This window comes from Topomyia yanbarensis, chromosome 1 (assembly GCF_030247195.1).
Source record: "Topomyia yanbarensis strain Yona2022 chromosome 1, ASM3024719v1, whole genome shotgun sequence".
Lineage (NCBI taxonomy): Eukaryota > Metazoa > Arthropoda > Insecta > Diptera > Culicidae > Topomyia > Topomyia yanbarensis.
The window spans coordinates 214,343,359-214,357,286 of NC_080670.1; the positions used below are offsets into that span (position 1 = coordinate 214,343,359).

Consider the following 13,928-nt stretch of genomic DNA (forward strand, 5'->3'; position numbering starts at 1 on the left):
CCCCTGCCATTCATTTAGCTAAACGACGTTTTAAACTCATCCTATTCGCCCGCCTCCGATGCAAGCCGTGGGCTGGGTACTCCACATGCCTCATAAATGTGTGCCCTCAGTCTAGTTGTTACCGAGAATGCTAATTTTATTTTGTTCTTTTTATTGCACTTTCCGTCTGCTGCTGCTGCTGCTGCTTATCGCACCCGTTGCACATTGTACATCGTGTCGTTAAATTCCCGAAACGAATGGAAACGAAATGAAAACCGCCCCCCGTTCCCGGCACCACCACCAACACCACCACCAGATGTGGTCAGGAGACACGTGTCATTCCCCGCATCCTGCAGCTCCGCTCGCACTGGATGAAATCGGAAAAGGAATCGGTGCGGCTGGTCGAGGCCGGCATCACCAAGGAGGTGCTGAACAGTGCCATCGCCCAGTTTTGTCTGGAGATTATCGCCAAGCACGGCGATCCGGCTCCACGGTTGTGCAACAAGGATCCACTCACGCTCAAGATGGGTTCGTACGTGATTGAGCTGTTCCCGGAGGTTAGTTTTGCTAAACTGAAAAAATGGTTTAATTTTAGTTTTTTTTTTGATTGCAGGCAAAGTTCCTATTCATGGTCCGAGACGGTCGGGCGACGGTGCATTCCATCATCTCGCGGAAGGTTACCATCACCGGGTTCGATCTGACCAACTACCGGCAGTGCATGACCAAGTGGAACCAGGCGATCCAGACGATGCACGATCAGTGCAAGGAGATCGGCAAAGACCGCTGTATGATTGTGTACTACGAACAGCTGGTGCTGCATCCCGAGGAATGGATGCGGAAGATTTTACGCTACCTGGAGATCCCCTGGAACAGTTCGGTACTGCACCACGAAGAGTACATCAACAAGGAGAACGGGGTAGCGCTGTCCAAGTGAGTGCCAACTCAGGACAGTCTGGTGTGAGCCGGTGGAACGGATCGTTTAATGGTTTGTTTACGGTTTTCGTTTTAGGGTGGAACGATCATCGGATCAGGTGATAAAACCGGTTAATCTGGAGGCTCTGTCGAAGTGGGTTGGGCAAATACCGGAGGACGTGGTGCGAGATATGGCCGAAATAGCACCGATGCTGTCGGTGTTGGGTTACGATCCGTACTCGAATCCACCGGACTATGGTAAACCGGATTCGTTCGTGCAGGAGAATACTTATAAGGTAATGTGCGATATTGACGATATTGTTAGGGGCTCAAGGCAACCACTAAATGCAGGGTTTGAAATTATAGTTCAGTAGAACTAAGGTTATTGGGGTATTAAAAAATCGTTTGTCAACGATTTGTGTTACTAGATAAACGTCAATTTACAACAATAGTGGGATTTAAATTCGCAGATAAAAATAGGGTAATAGTCTTTACACCTTGCTTTACACATTTTAGTTAGAGAAGGTAATTTTCTTTTTATTTATGAGTAGACGTCAGTACGTGTATGACACCCTTTTCACAACCCTATTCTTCATTTCAGGTCCGCGCAAACCCACAGATGTGGGAGCACAAAGTAAAGGAACTACTTAATCGCGACGCGAACCCACCGAATGCGAACCAAATCAACAACAACAATAACAACAACGAGGACGAGGATGACTATGGCAATAATAGGGAACGTAAAACGTGATATTAGAAAATTTAGCTGGAAGGTCTGTTTTTTCTCTTTATTCCTCAAAGGAATGAAACAATCAATTAACGAAGGTGTACCCCGTAGAAAACGGAGTTTTAGTAAAACAACGACAATGATACACAGACATTGTACGTTGGTTTTTTTTAAAAAAAAACCACAACTAAGTCGGTGGAGAAGGCATCAAACTTAAAAGCAGCAAGTCAGTATCCAATTGGCTTCACTATCACGGAATAAGAGCTTAATTATTTTTTTCCCCAATCTCGCATTAAAACAAATCAATAATAGTCTTGATCATGTTCAATGGTGCCGTTTGTAGGCAACCAGGAGAGTTCACTGTTGTATTAGGATAGTAAGAAAGAAAAACATGGCTACATCGAAGTCAAAGCCACCACCGCATCAGCAGTAGCAGCAGCAGCAGCAGCCGTGCAACTTTTAAACTGAAAAGAAAATGTAAAACGGATCGTTATTTTATACATCTTAGTGAATATCATCAGTAAACTGAGGTAACTAATTGACTGTAAATAGTATGTACGTCGTACGGAAACAAATCAAAGAATTAACTGGACTAGGATAAGGCGGGAGAGATCGAAAATCCTGAAACGAAGTCTTAAGTGTATAAAAAAAACTACTAAACTACAAAATACCAATTAAACGGGGCATGTTTTCGCTTCTTCAATGTTGAAACAATCAAGAATAGGTTTGTTTGGGTTTTGTATATGTGATCACAGTCCTTCTGAAAGTGATTTGCTATGGTAATACGTAGCACGTTAGTACGAAAAGGTAGTCTCCATTTTTGTAAATTTCGACTGGAAATATCAACGAGCATTTTAGTAGTTCGAGGGAGCAACCCCGGGAGTACCTAGCGTCCAGAAGGGGGTAACCTTATAATTCACACATCCTTATCTTTCGTTTTAGAGTTGTGGTGTCTTTGGCAAAGTTGTTGTGTGACATCTAGCGCTTTATATGATCATTTCACATTAGTACGGAATTCCGTAGCTAGAGCGGTGCTGTTATCAACTTTTTAATGGGAAGAAAAAGATGGTGTCAATGGCGAAGCTGTATGTCAGGTAATTATAAGTATATCTCTGAAGACACTAACTTTTTAGGTCCTACGAGTTTTGAAATATGGCGCAATTTTAGAAACAATGTGTAAGTATTATTTTTAACCAAAACATGCTCTACCTCGGAACATACATGACCTACAAAGTTTGCATCTTCAGAAGATATATATTTAAAATAATAGGACCTACAATTTTCTCGAAGGAACCACATTTCTATCTAGCTTTATTAAAAAGTTGACAACAGCGCCGCCATAGCTACTAAATTCCGAATATAGTATGCTTCAACCGAATAAAGCGCTTATTCATCTCATTAGTCAGGATGTCACATTATTTCGCCGATAACTAGGCTTACAGTGATCGGATTGCGCTTGTGTAGATGGCTTGGAAAATGTAAAATTCCCGCGTTTTGGCGAAACAAAAAATCGATTTCAACGCACCCTCATTCATTCTACCATTTGAGCTAATGCGTTGAATAAAGACAGCAGACACTGCTCTAACTAATGTGATGGGTGAGATGAATAGAGGTGCTAAGATGAATCAGGGCAAAGTAACCTAGTGCACGGTCAAAAAATGCTATTAGATTGAGTGACTTCGGTGTTGCTGGCACTCATCACTTGAAAGAACTCAACCAATCAACGTAGGCGAGAGCGTGGTACTTTTCTAGAAAAAATATTCCAGGGATTTCTAGTTACCGTAGTTACGCGTGTCATTCAAAACAGTGAAAAACGTGATTGTTAAGTATCCGAATGGTCCGAATGTTTATGATTGTATTTCAACCACCACACACCCTTTTCCTTAAATTTCCCACGTTTGGGCTGTTCCGGTAAACGTTTCGGCAGCTAGTTTCAATGGTTGTCACTCTTGAGATACAATTAAAACATGTGTAGTTATACAAGAGGCAACAGTAGCCATAGAATAGGACAACGGAGGAACTGCTGCGACGGCTCGAGAAAAAGTTATAAGATGCAATATTTATTATGAACATACCAAAAAAAAATTGTATTTTACAGATAGACGGTAGCCTTTTTATGTATACAAAAATCCACGTGGAAAATTTACATTTGCGCGGTGGAGGCACGATGGATTATCGAGCGTGAAGACCAACCATCTGCGACCTCGTCAAAATGGACAGAAGCAACCACATTGTTCTGAAGTTTTACTGTAGTTAGGTACATACTTCCAACCAAATTTAGAATTCCCATCAAGCCATCAGGGATACTGGAACCAATCGAGGTACCACCTGAAGCACCGCAACTAATCGGCTCACAGCAGTCAGCAAACACAGTCCAGCTGGCTTCCGTCGATTTACAACCACCATCAAGTGGATATTGCATCAGTAACCAAACTCCGGGGAGGACGAGGTTGCTACCAATAATACAGATCAAAGCGAAACAGCTATTGATTCAGATAAGGATCCCAGCTTCAAGATAATATTGGCACTTTTAAAGAATGTCAGGAACCTGTGTCTCCATCACACAAATGTGACACACGCTGAAAAATTGCGGTCCTGTGACGGCAGCATTCGCTGTGTAATGAAACCGCTCAATGTGCTTGTACCTAGCTTGGATGGAAACGCTGTCGCTTAAAGCTGGTGAATCAATGCGTGTGTGTTGCCAACAAATCGTCAATGATTATGGCTCTTGCAATATCTCTGCGGTGCTGGAGGGTGTCGAACTGATTTAATTGACAACGGCTCTCGTAGTCGGATAGGTCCGCACCAAGAAATCTAACTCGAAGCGAATCGTTTAAATTTGCGCGGGATATCTTCGATTTTAGGGGAACAGATTTTTTAATTGGTAAATATATCTGAATGATTTGGCAGTATGAAAGATGTAGCCCTAGTTCGGCGATGCTCGACCGATTACATATATGAGATGTTTACTGTCGTTATAAGCTTAATTGTCCCATGTTCTATGGGATTCCCTATACACATGGGACAATTATGCTTAGAACGGCAGTTTATTTGTTGTATCATCAGCAACTGGCTTCAATAGTGGTTGCAAAAACTATTACATCCCACACCAAAGGGAATCGGGTCAGTGAACCTACGGAGTTTCGGCTAATAAAACAAGCGCACTGTTTCAAGGTTCAATAAACTTATGCCGCTCGAGTCCAGCTGAGCGGTATTTATTTCAAACTATTATATATGTGTTTGTTTACATTTCGATACTGCTCGCCGCAGTATATAAGAGCACTGTAGACTGGGTTTAGCATTTGCTAAGCCCTTTCATGAATACAACAATTCTTCCCCTTTTAGATCAAAATGCATCCTGGATTTTATGCCTTTCAACTAAATATAATTTTGATTTTACACTTTGATTATGTCCTTTGACATTAAACATTTAACTTTTTTTTCGACTGCGTCCTTTAACGCTACCTTATTTTATTTATTCGACTGCGTCCTTAAACGCTCTAAATATCTTTAGTTGCTTGATTGCGTTCTTAAACGCTCGAAGCTACTACCATTCGTATCCATTGACACCTACAATTAATCACTTTTGATTTCATTTAACAAATTCATTTTTTTTAATTAACTATTCATACATAACATTTCATTCACTTTTTTAGCTTCATGTTTTCCCGACGCAACCTAATTCTTTCAGACCGCTTCAGCGCAGGTGCTCCTACTATTTTACTCATACCATCATTCGCCCGTAACTTCTTCTTGTCCATCTCTACATCTATGGTAGAGAAGCCGAAGAACTCGTTTTCCGAATGACTCCTTCCACGCTTGCAGTCTATCCTGCACGGAGCTGCCAAATTCTGACGCATGCTACTCGCCTTCTTGACCCTCAATTGCGAGCGATGCGCCCTTACGACCACGCTTCCAATACTGATCTGAAAGATTGTAGGAGAATACTGTTTTACAAACTTTCCTTGTACCCACCTAGAACAGTCATTATTGTTATGGTTTTTGTACCAAATGGTATCTCCCACATTCAGTTTAATAATTGGGTCAATCGAAGCTGTTTGCTTAATTCTAGGAATATCACAGATTTTCAATTTACTTCCATCTATGGAATCGTCAATAATCTTTGGTTTGGTTACTTTTTTAGGGTTAATAAGATCCAATAGGATTTTTGGTGTATAGGTAAAAATCCGCTCAGATGGAAAACTTCCATCCTTTGGCAAACAGGAATTTCTATAATTTATCAGAAATAAGTTAATCTGATCCTCCGTATCCATCTGTCTAACTTCTTGATCAAAAAGGAATTTTTTGAACACATCCTTTACAATCCTGACCGACCTTTCGGCTTGCCCATTACTAGAGGGATTGTAAGGAGGGCTTTTCATTACTATTATTCCTTGCCTTTTTAGAAATGAAATAAAAACAGATGAATTAAAGGGCGGACCACCATCCGTAACCACCACATCTGGAAGACCAAATCTGGCAAAAACAGAAACAAATTTCCTTATCACCTTGCTTGCATCCGTACCAAACCTCATTCACTCTACCTCAATCCATTTGGAAAAACTGTCAATAATTAATAGAAACACCTTTTGACCAAAATAAAAGAAATCAGCGTGAATTCTACTGAATGGACGAATCGAGGGAATCCAATGCGTTTGCGAATTATATTTAGGAACTACTGCCATTCTATTACATGATTCACATGAGTGGACAAAAGCTTCAATTGCCGCGTTAATGTCAAACCAGTACACCGACCTACGAGCCATCTGCTTCATTTTTACAATACCAGAATGATTCACATGCAATAATTTCAAAATATTTCTTTGCATGGACTTTGGAATTACAACTCTATCCTGGAAAATTAAACACCCGTCAACCACTTCTAAGTCGTGTCGATTAGAGTGGACATTCACTAAATCCTTGTCAATTTTCTCAGGCCAATCATTCTGGTAATAAGCTATTAACCTTTGTAAAAACGCATCTTGATTAGTTTCACCGGCAATTTTAGAATAATTTATAGGAACTTCCTGTGTAAAATTAATACTATTTACGATCTCTCTATCGTACTCTTCTGGAACACCCTGCTCAAGCGGAAAACGCGAGCAAAAATCTGCGTTACCCATTTGAGCTGATGGTCTGTAACAAATGTCGAAGTCATAAATAGATAATTCTAAAATGTACCGCTGCAATCTCGTAACATAAATTGAGTTTTTACCTGATTTGCCAAAAATACCTACAAGGGGTTTATGGTCAGTATAAGCCGTAAACCTTTGACCATATAGGAATTTATGGAATTTTTTAATAGTGCTCACTAAAGCCAATGCTTCTAGGTGCAAAATGGGATAAGAACGCTGTGCATTATTCAACGAAAACGAAGTGAAGCTAATTGGTTTTTCAACACCGTTAACAACATGTGCAATGACACCACCCAATCCATAACCTGACGCATCTGAAACAACTACAATTGGCTTCTTTGGATCATAATATTCTAAAATGTTTGCATCCAACAAAGCCTCCTTGCTATCAGCAAAAGCTTCGTCACATTTGCTGTTCCATTCAAATTTCACATCCTTCTTGAGTAGTTGATACAAGCAAAAAAGTTTAGAGGACAGGTGTGGAACAAATTTACCATAATAGTTAACGAAACCCAAATATGCCTTCAATTCGGTTACATTCTTAGGGGTAGATGCCTTGCTTATCGTTGAAACTTTTTCAGGACTTGGAAGCAACCCTTTATCTGTAATAACATGGCCTAAATAAGGTAAGCTTGACACAAAAAATGAACACTTCTTCCAATTAACCTTAATGTTGGCATTGGTCAAACGTTCCAAAACCATGTCAAGTTTCCTACGACAATCTTCCATATCAACTCCTGCAATCAAAACATCGTCCAAATAAACACAAACATTCTCTAAACCAGCCAAAACCTGCTCCATCACCTGTTGAAAAATAGCCGCACTAGAAGATGCACCCTGAGGTAAACGATTGTATGTAAACAGTCCCTTTATGGTATTAATTACCATAAATTTCCTAGATTTCTTAGACAAAGCTAACTGTGTATAAGCACCTTCTAGATCAAGTGAACAGAATACCTTACAACCAGATAATTTAGCGAACAGGTCCTGCGCAACAGGAAGGGGATACGTATTGGGAATAATCAACTTGTTTATGGAAACCTTACAATCAATAACCATTCTAATCTCCTGATTCTTCTTCATTACCACAACTACAGGGGAGGCCCATTCACTAGTCTTGATTGGTGTAATAACTTTTTCTCGTTCTAGCATCTCCAAATGCTCAATAACTTTTTCCTGCAATCTATAAGGAACATCGTAAGCCCTTCTAAACACTGGAGAATCCTCTTTCAACACCAAATCAGCCTCATAACCAAAAATTGGAGAAGAAAAATCTTTATGAAAAACCTTGGAAAACCGCTCCTTGATGCCTGAAATTGTTTTATCATTTGCATTGCTAATTACCATGTTGTTAACCGTAGAAGGATTTGCGAAAGCTTTTCTCCAACCAACATAAAAAACATCCAACCAACTACGCCCTAACAAAGGTAAAAAGTTATTTTTACTGTCTAAAATAAACAACTCAACGCGTTTGTGAATCCTATTTAAAACAACATCAACAGCAACTTTTCCTAAAATCGATAGCTCAGCCCAATTAACAAGAACCAGTTTCTGTCCGGTTTTTTGTATCGGGAAATCAAAAAATTTACTGTATAACCGTTTTCCTATAAGAGTGATTGACGATCCACAATCCACCTCCATTTTTATCAATCGACCCTGTATTAATACATTAACCAAACACGGATCATTGCAATTTGTTTTGTTGGAAACCATCATACACGTAAAATCACCTGAATCATCCGAAGAATCGTCTAACGCTGGCTTTAATCTGTTAAAAAGTTGCTCCAAATTAGTACCGGTGCTGGAACTTGGATGCTGTTCATCAGCGAATTTCACCGTTGGTTTCCGTTGCCTGTTGATATATTTAAAGCATCTTTTTAAAACGTGGCCCGGTTTTCCGCAATAATAACAAACCAAGCTTCGTTTGGTATAATCAACTCTTCCCGCTCTGCTGCTACTCCTATCTCTGACGGAGCACAGAGTGGAAATTCCTCGCTAATATTCTACGTTTCTCTTATGCTCTTTCTTGTGAATTGGACACACAATTGGAATAACCGACGATGTTGCTTTTACGCAAAAGGACAGTATTTTGTTAGTTTGTTAGATCGTCTAAAAATTGCTCCTTAGTTTATGTAGTTCACAAAAAAATTCATATTATGATCCTCTAGTTCAAAAAGTAAAATAATGTGTAGGAAAAACAATCGTACCGTCATGCTTCAACGGTACCGTGCCTTATCAAAACTTAATACACAAAAAGGGCAGTCTGGTGAAATGTGATAACTCAGTAAAAGCAGAAGCCGCCTAACCACACTTTGCTGTAATGTGCCTTTATTTTACATCTTTGAAGATAAGTTTTAAAACAGCCAGAATATAATCTTTTGCGAAATATGTTTTTACGTTTTTTAGTAGGGTCTGCTACTTACATCCAAGTTTAAACAAGCAATTGCGCACAAATTTTGTATAACGCGCTAAAAATACACATCGACATCAGTAACGTAGTGGGTATTGAGTATATAGTACAATTTCTACCACACACAAAAACAAAATAAAACAATACTTGATTAGCCAAATCGAGTGTCCGCTTCTCAATACTAGAAAATTATTGTCTTTTTTTCATCATTTGTTTAGTTGCCAATTTTTTTTCATTGGGGCTTTGCCCAACTAATCTCTTGTTCTTCATAATAAAGGGAACAAATTTAAAATAGAAAAATTAAAGCACTACTAAATGTACAACGGATAAATTCACTATTAACGACTGATTAAAGAATGGGAGCTACTTTTCTAAAATCCTAGTGGCGAAATGTTTATAACAAATTACATGCAATCTGATTGCTTTCCTCCCTATTATATGTGATTTTGTGTTTGTGTGTGTGTGGATGATCTAAAGCTTTCCCCGCACAGGAAGGAACGTCAACCGACTTCGGTGCGTTCTGTAATTGATGGCAGTTTTTCGGTTGCGATGCTGTGCAATCGAAATAGCGGTAACAGCGCTAGCGCAGGAGACGACGGCAACGGTTGATGTGCTGCTTTTGGGTGAGACGTCTCCGAGGCGGTACGTCGTGGTCGCTTATGAGTACTGCTTCACAAACTTCTCGTGGTAGGATTTGAAAATTCCAAGCATCTCCTTCAGTTTGGCGGGTTGCGGTAGAATCGTGGTGCGGAAGTGGTAGGTTCCGGGACGTTGTCCAAAGCCGGAGCCCGGAACAATGCAAATGCCTGGAAAAAAAATAATTAAAGTGAAACGGGTGAGTTGAGTTGTTGATTTACTGATTTTGGTATCCTAGTTACCAGCTAAATAAATTCGGTTTTGAAGGTACAGGTATGTCATGGCTTACTATACGTTTGAGAAACACGTGGTTTCATATAGCGTTCTCGTTTTTTCTTGGTTCTACACTCGTGTAGTGCAAAGAAAGAGATAGACTGATTACACCCAAGTTTGAATGAGTGTAGCACCGTCTACACCGGTGTTGTAGTGCACTGTCAAAAACTATAATGTTTCATCCAAGGTATGTATTGATAGTCACGACACTTCTCAAAGATCGAACAGTGATTATTTGTTATTGTCATTTCAAAGGAACAACCGACTTTCGAATCTTAAAATATGACTCCGAAAATCCTAATTTGCAAAGGCCCTAACGATTATTTTCCACAGGGTTCGAAAAACGAATGATTTCCTAAATTGAGAACATCCAAAACTGCTAAATTTGGTTAGAAATTGCCACAGATTAGTTTCGCAAGTTGTTTTAAAATAGCCATTTAAAAAAGCCTAAAAGTATGCAATATCCTAATCTCTATTTTAGTATGTTTCCTCAATCTCCTAATGCCTGTCGAAGCAATGTGATACTAAATTTAAAAACCGTTTCTAAATTCTGAGTGTTTGTAAGGACCGAACAGAATGCTTCGTCATTGACAGAGCGTCAAAGCCCCGTTTAAAAAGTCTACCAGAGTAATTATTGCTTTCTTTACCAAGCGAGACGATGTTGTCACAACTGAGAAACTTTTTAAATTGGGCCAGACGCCACGTTAGTTACAGAGCGTTCCATTTAACCTTTAACACTCCCGCATTGGCGTCAGCATCTAAATTTAGCTGACTGCCTGAGAATTTCTAAAAAAATTAGCTTAAATTTCATAACGATGTCCTACATGCCTTCACTTTCCTCATTGAACTTATCACTAACGACGCTCTTTCCCTACAAACTCACCGGTTTGCTCCAACAGCTGGAATGCATAGAACGCGTCCGGTGCCTGGCCGGCCTTCTTGGCCGCCTCAATAGCCTTCGGGGGTAACCGAATCTGGGGAAAGGCATACATCGCCCCCTGCACCGGATTACAGGAGAAACCTTCGAACGAGTTGAAAGCCGCGGCCACCATTTCGGCACGTTCCTTCAGCGACGACAGTACGGCATTTTTCTCCTTCAAAAACAACTCGTACGAGGGTTCACCCGGATTCGGTGGATTTACCACGACATCCATACAAGCCTGACCGATCGTGGTCGGACAAAGCTGAGCAGAGATGCACTTCAGCAGCATGGCCTTCACGTTCGGGCATAGATTGACAACCTCGGCGTAACCGCCTCGAATTCCACACTCACCCATATAGCATTTCGAGCAGGACATAAAACTGCACAGTTCCATCTCGTTGTACGGGGCACCCATTTCCATCATAACCTTCTTGAACGAGTGGAACTTCGATCCCTTTTCGTAGATATTATCCTGGTAGACCTCATCGGCGAAAAGAACCAGCTTTTCCTTGTGCGCAAATTTAATAATCTCTTCGATGTTCTCCCGCGAAAGGACCTGTCCGGTCGGATTACCCGGATTGATCACACACAATAAACGAGGAGCACAAGTTTTCTTCGCTTCGGTCAGTGCACGACTCAACTCCGAAATGTTCAATGCCCAGTTGTTATCCTCGTCCAGATAGTACCCAATCTGGGCCATATCAAGCTCAGAAATCGTTGCCGAATAGAGCGGATATTGGGGGATGGGAATCATTACACCCGGCTTCTTTCCGTCGATGGGACATCGTAGTAGTGACATCAGCACCTTGATACCACCGGAGGCACCGGCCGACAGAATGATGTCGTTAAAGTCCGATGGGATTCCACCGTCTCGATCCTGAATGTACTGAGCGACATGGCGCCGAATGATTTCGATGCCGGACGATTCGGTGTAGGAACCGATCGAGCCACCCTTGCAGCCGTCCAGAATCGCGCGGGCACGTTGCTTGGCGTCCTCCGGGATCGATTTGTCGTTGAAGAGTGGCGGGTAGGAGACTAAACCGAGGACCTGGTGGAGGTGGAAAGAGATAAGATTAGAATTAGTTTTGTTGTGTCTAGCAATATGCTTTGGACTGATAGGGAAGGCTTGGTAAGATAGTACTTTTAATGCGTTTTAATCGGCGATTAGATTGTTACTGCAATTACCCAGATCCAGGCCCAGTTGACCAATGTCTTCACAAGTATTTTGGAATATATGATTTAGAGACTGATTAATCCACCTTGTAGCATATTTTCATACACAATTTATGTATGTCAATGTAGGTTGCTATAGGAAGGGTCAATATTCGCAACGACAGATCGCATTTATGACTTATGTTAACAAAGAGCGGCGAAAAAAGTGTTGCTTGTAAATGATGACCTGCACAATGCCGACTGCTTGCACACGTGACACCAACGACTAGACCATCAAGAACCGGATATGATTGCGGCCTAAATTGGCCTCCGGAATGAAAAAAACATGAATCGGTGGCAAAGCTGTACGATTGTGTCACATAAGGATCAACTACGTTGTCATTTACCTCGGATACAGAATTCGTATCTCGGTTCCAGCAGGGAAATAGCAATTTTATTAAAGATTGGGTAAAGAACTACGGTGGCATCTTTGGAGCGGCTTAAGATAAAGTCTGTTAAGAAACACTTATTTGCATTCGTCTACTATTTGTGTATCCAAATATAAATAGATGTGGGTGTTGCTAATGCTATGTTGGATATGATAGCGTTTTAGAGCATGTATCTCAAAATGGCGCTTGGTCATCTTTGGCTTAACACAGGCCAAATAAAGGACGAACACGAAATTATTGCGACACCGAACATGTCATGCCAATTTTCTTATAATGTTTAAAATCAAACCAAAATGTTAGAGTAGTTTTATACATATATTTACTTCAAAAATCAAAAGAAAAGTTAATCGATGGAGCCTTGAGTGTAAAATTGAACGCATTTTCGCTTGATGCCCTCCATCAAAGTCTTTACAGTGTCATCCGGTACCAGTTTCTCAGTTTTTTTTCCATTTTCTTAACATGTCCTTCTCGTCTTTGACTGTCTTCTTGCTCTTCCGAAGTTCCCGCTTCATCATTGCCCAGTACTGCTCCACCGGGCGCAGCTCCAGACAGTTTGGCGGATTCATGTCCTTTGGAACAAAATGGACAAAATTGGTCTCATACCACTCCAGGACACTTTTAGAATAGTGGCATGATGCCAAATCTGGCCAAAATAGCGAAGCTTCGTCATGCTGCTGCAAGAACGACAAAAGGCGCTTCTCGAGGCACTCAGATTTGTAGATCTCACTATTTACTGTGCCCTTTGTCACGAAAGGCTCACTGCTCAGTCCGCAAGAGCAGATGGCCTGCCAAATGAGATATTTGGAGGCGAACTTCGACATTTTCTTCTTCTTAAATTTGTCATCCACATAGAACTTGCTCTTGCCGGTGAAAAACTCCAACCCCGGAATTTGCTTAAAATCGGCTTTTATATACGTTTTGTCGTCCATCACACAGCAGCCATATTTTGTCAGCATCTTCTTGTAGAGCTTCCGTGCCCGAGTTTTTTTTTGTTGCCGTTCATCGCGGTTTGGGAAGTTCTGTACCTTGTATGTATGTAGTCCAGCTCTCTTCTTTGCATTCTGGACGTAGCTCTGCGACATGCCGATCTTTTTAGCCAAATCACGGCTTGAGACGTTGGGATTTGCTTTAATCATCCGCTTCACCTTTCCTCCGTCTTTTTGTTCTCCGGTCCCGGTTTTCTTCCAGCTCCTTTGCCGTGGTCCAACGTCAACCGCTCCTGGAACCGCTTCAAGACTCTGGAGACGGTTGAATGGTGAATGTTCAACATTTTTCCCAACTGCCGGTGCGACAGGTCAGGAAATTCCAGGTGTTTGGAAAGAATTTGTTCTCT

At 41.0% G+C, this 13,928-nt stretch overlaps 2 protein-coding genes across 5 annotated transcripts in view; one reads left to right on the forward strand and one right to left on the reverse strand.

The window, feature by feature from the left end:
- The window catches only part of LOC131692189 (protein-tyrosine sulfotransferase), a 34,256-nt gene extending 31,917 nt beyond the window's left edge, over positions 1–2,339 (forward strand). For all 3 annotated transcript variants that reach the window (XM_058979095.1, XM_058979105.1, XM_058979096.1), the window contains exons 3-6: positions 296–536; positions 593–909; positions 989–1,187; positions 1,493–2,339. In XM_058979095.1, coding sequence (XP_058835078.1) covers positions 296–536; positions 593–909; positions 989–1,187; positions 1,493–1,642 — 907 coding nt within the window. In that variant the 3' untranslated portion in view covers positions 1,643–2,339. The remainder of the gene's footprint in view (positions 1–295; positions 537–592; positions 910–988; positions 1,188–1,492) is intronic.
- A 6,720-nt stretch (positions 2,340–9,059) lies between these two features.
- The window catches only part of LOC131692206 (alanine aminotransferase 1), a 29,827-nt gene continuing 24,958 nt past the window's right edge, over positions 9,060–13,928 (reverse strand). For both annotated transcript variants that reach the window (XM_058979122.1, XM_058979130.1), the window contains exons 4-5: positions 10,956–12,042; positions 9,060–9,969 (exon numbers count right to left, since the gene is read on the reverse strand). In XM_058979122.1, the coding sequence (XP_058835105.1) occupies positions 9,821–9,969; positions 10,956–12,042 (1,236 nt within the window). In that variant the 3' untranslated portion in view covers positions 9,060–9,820. The remainder of the gene's footprint in view (positions 9,970–10,955; positions 12,043–13,928) is intronic.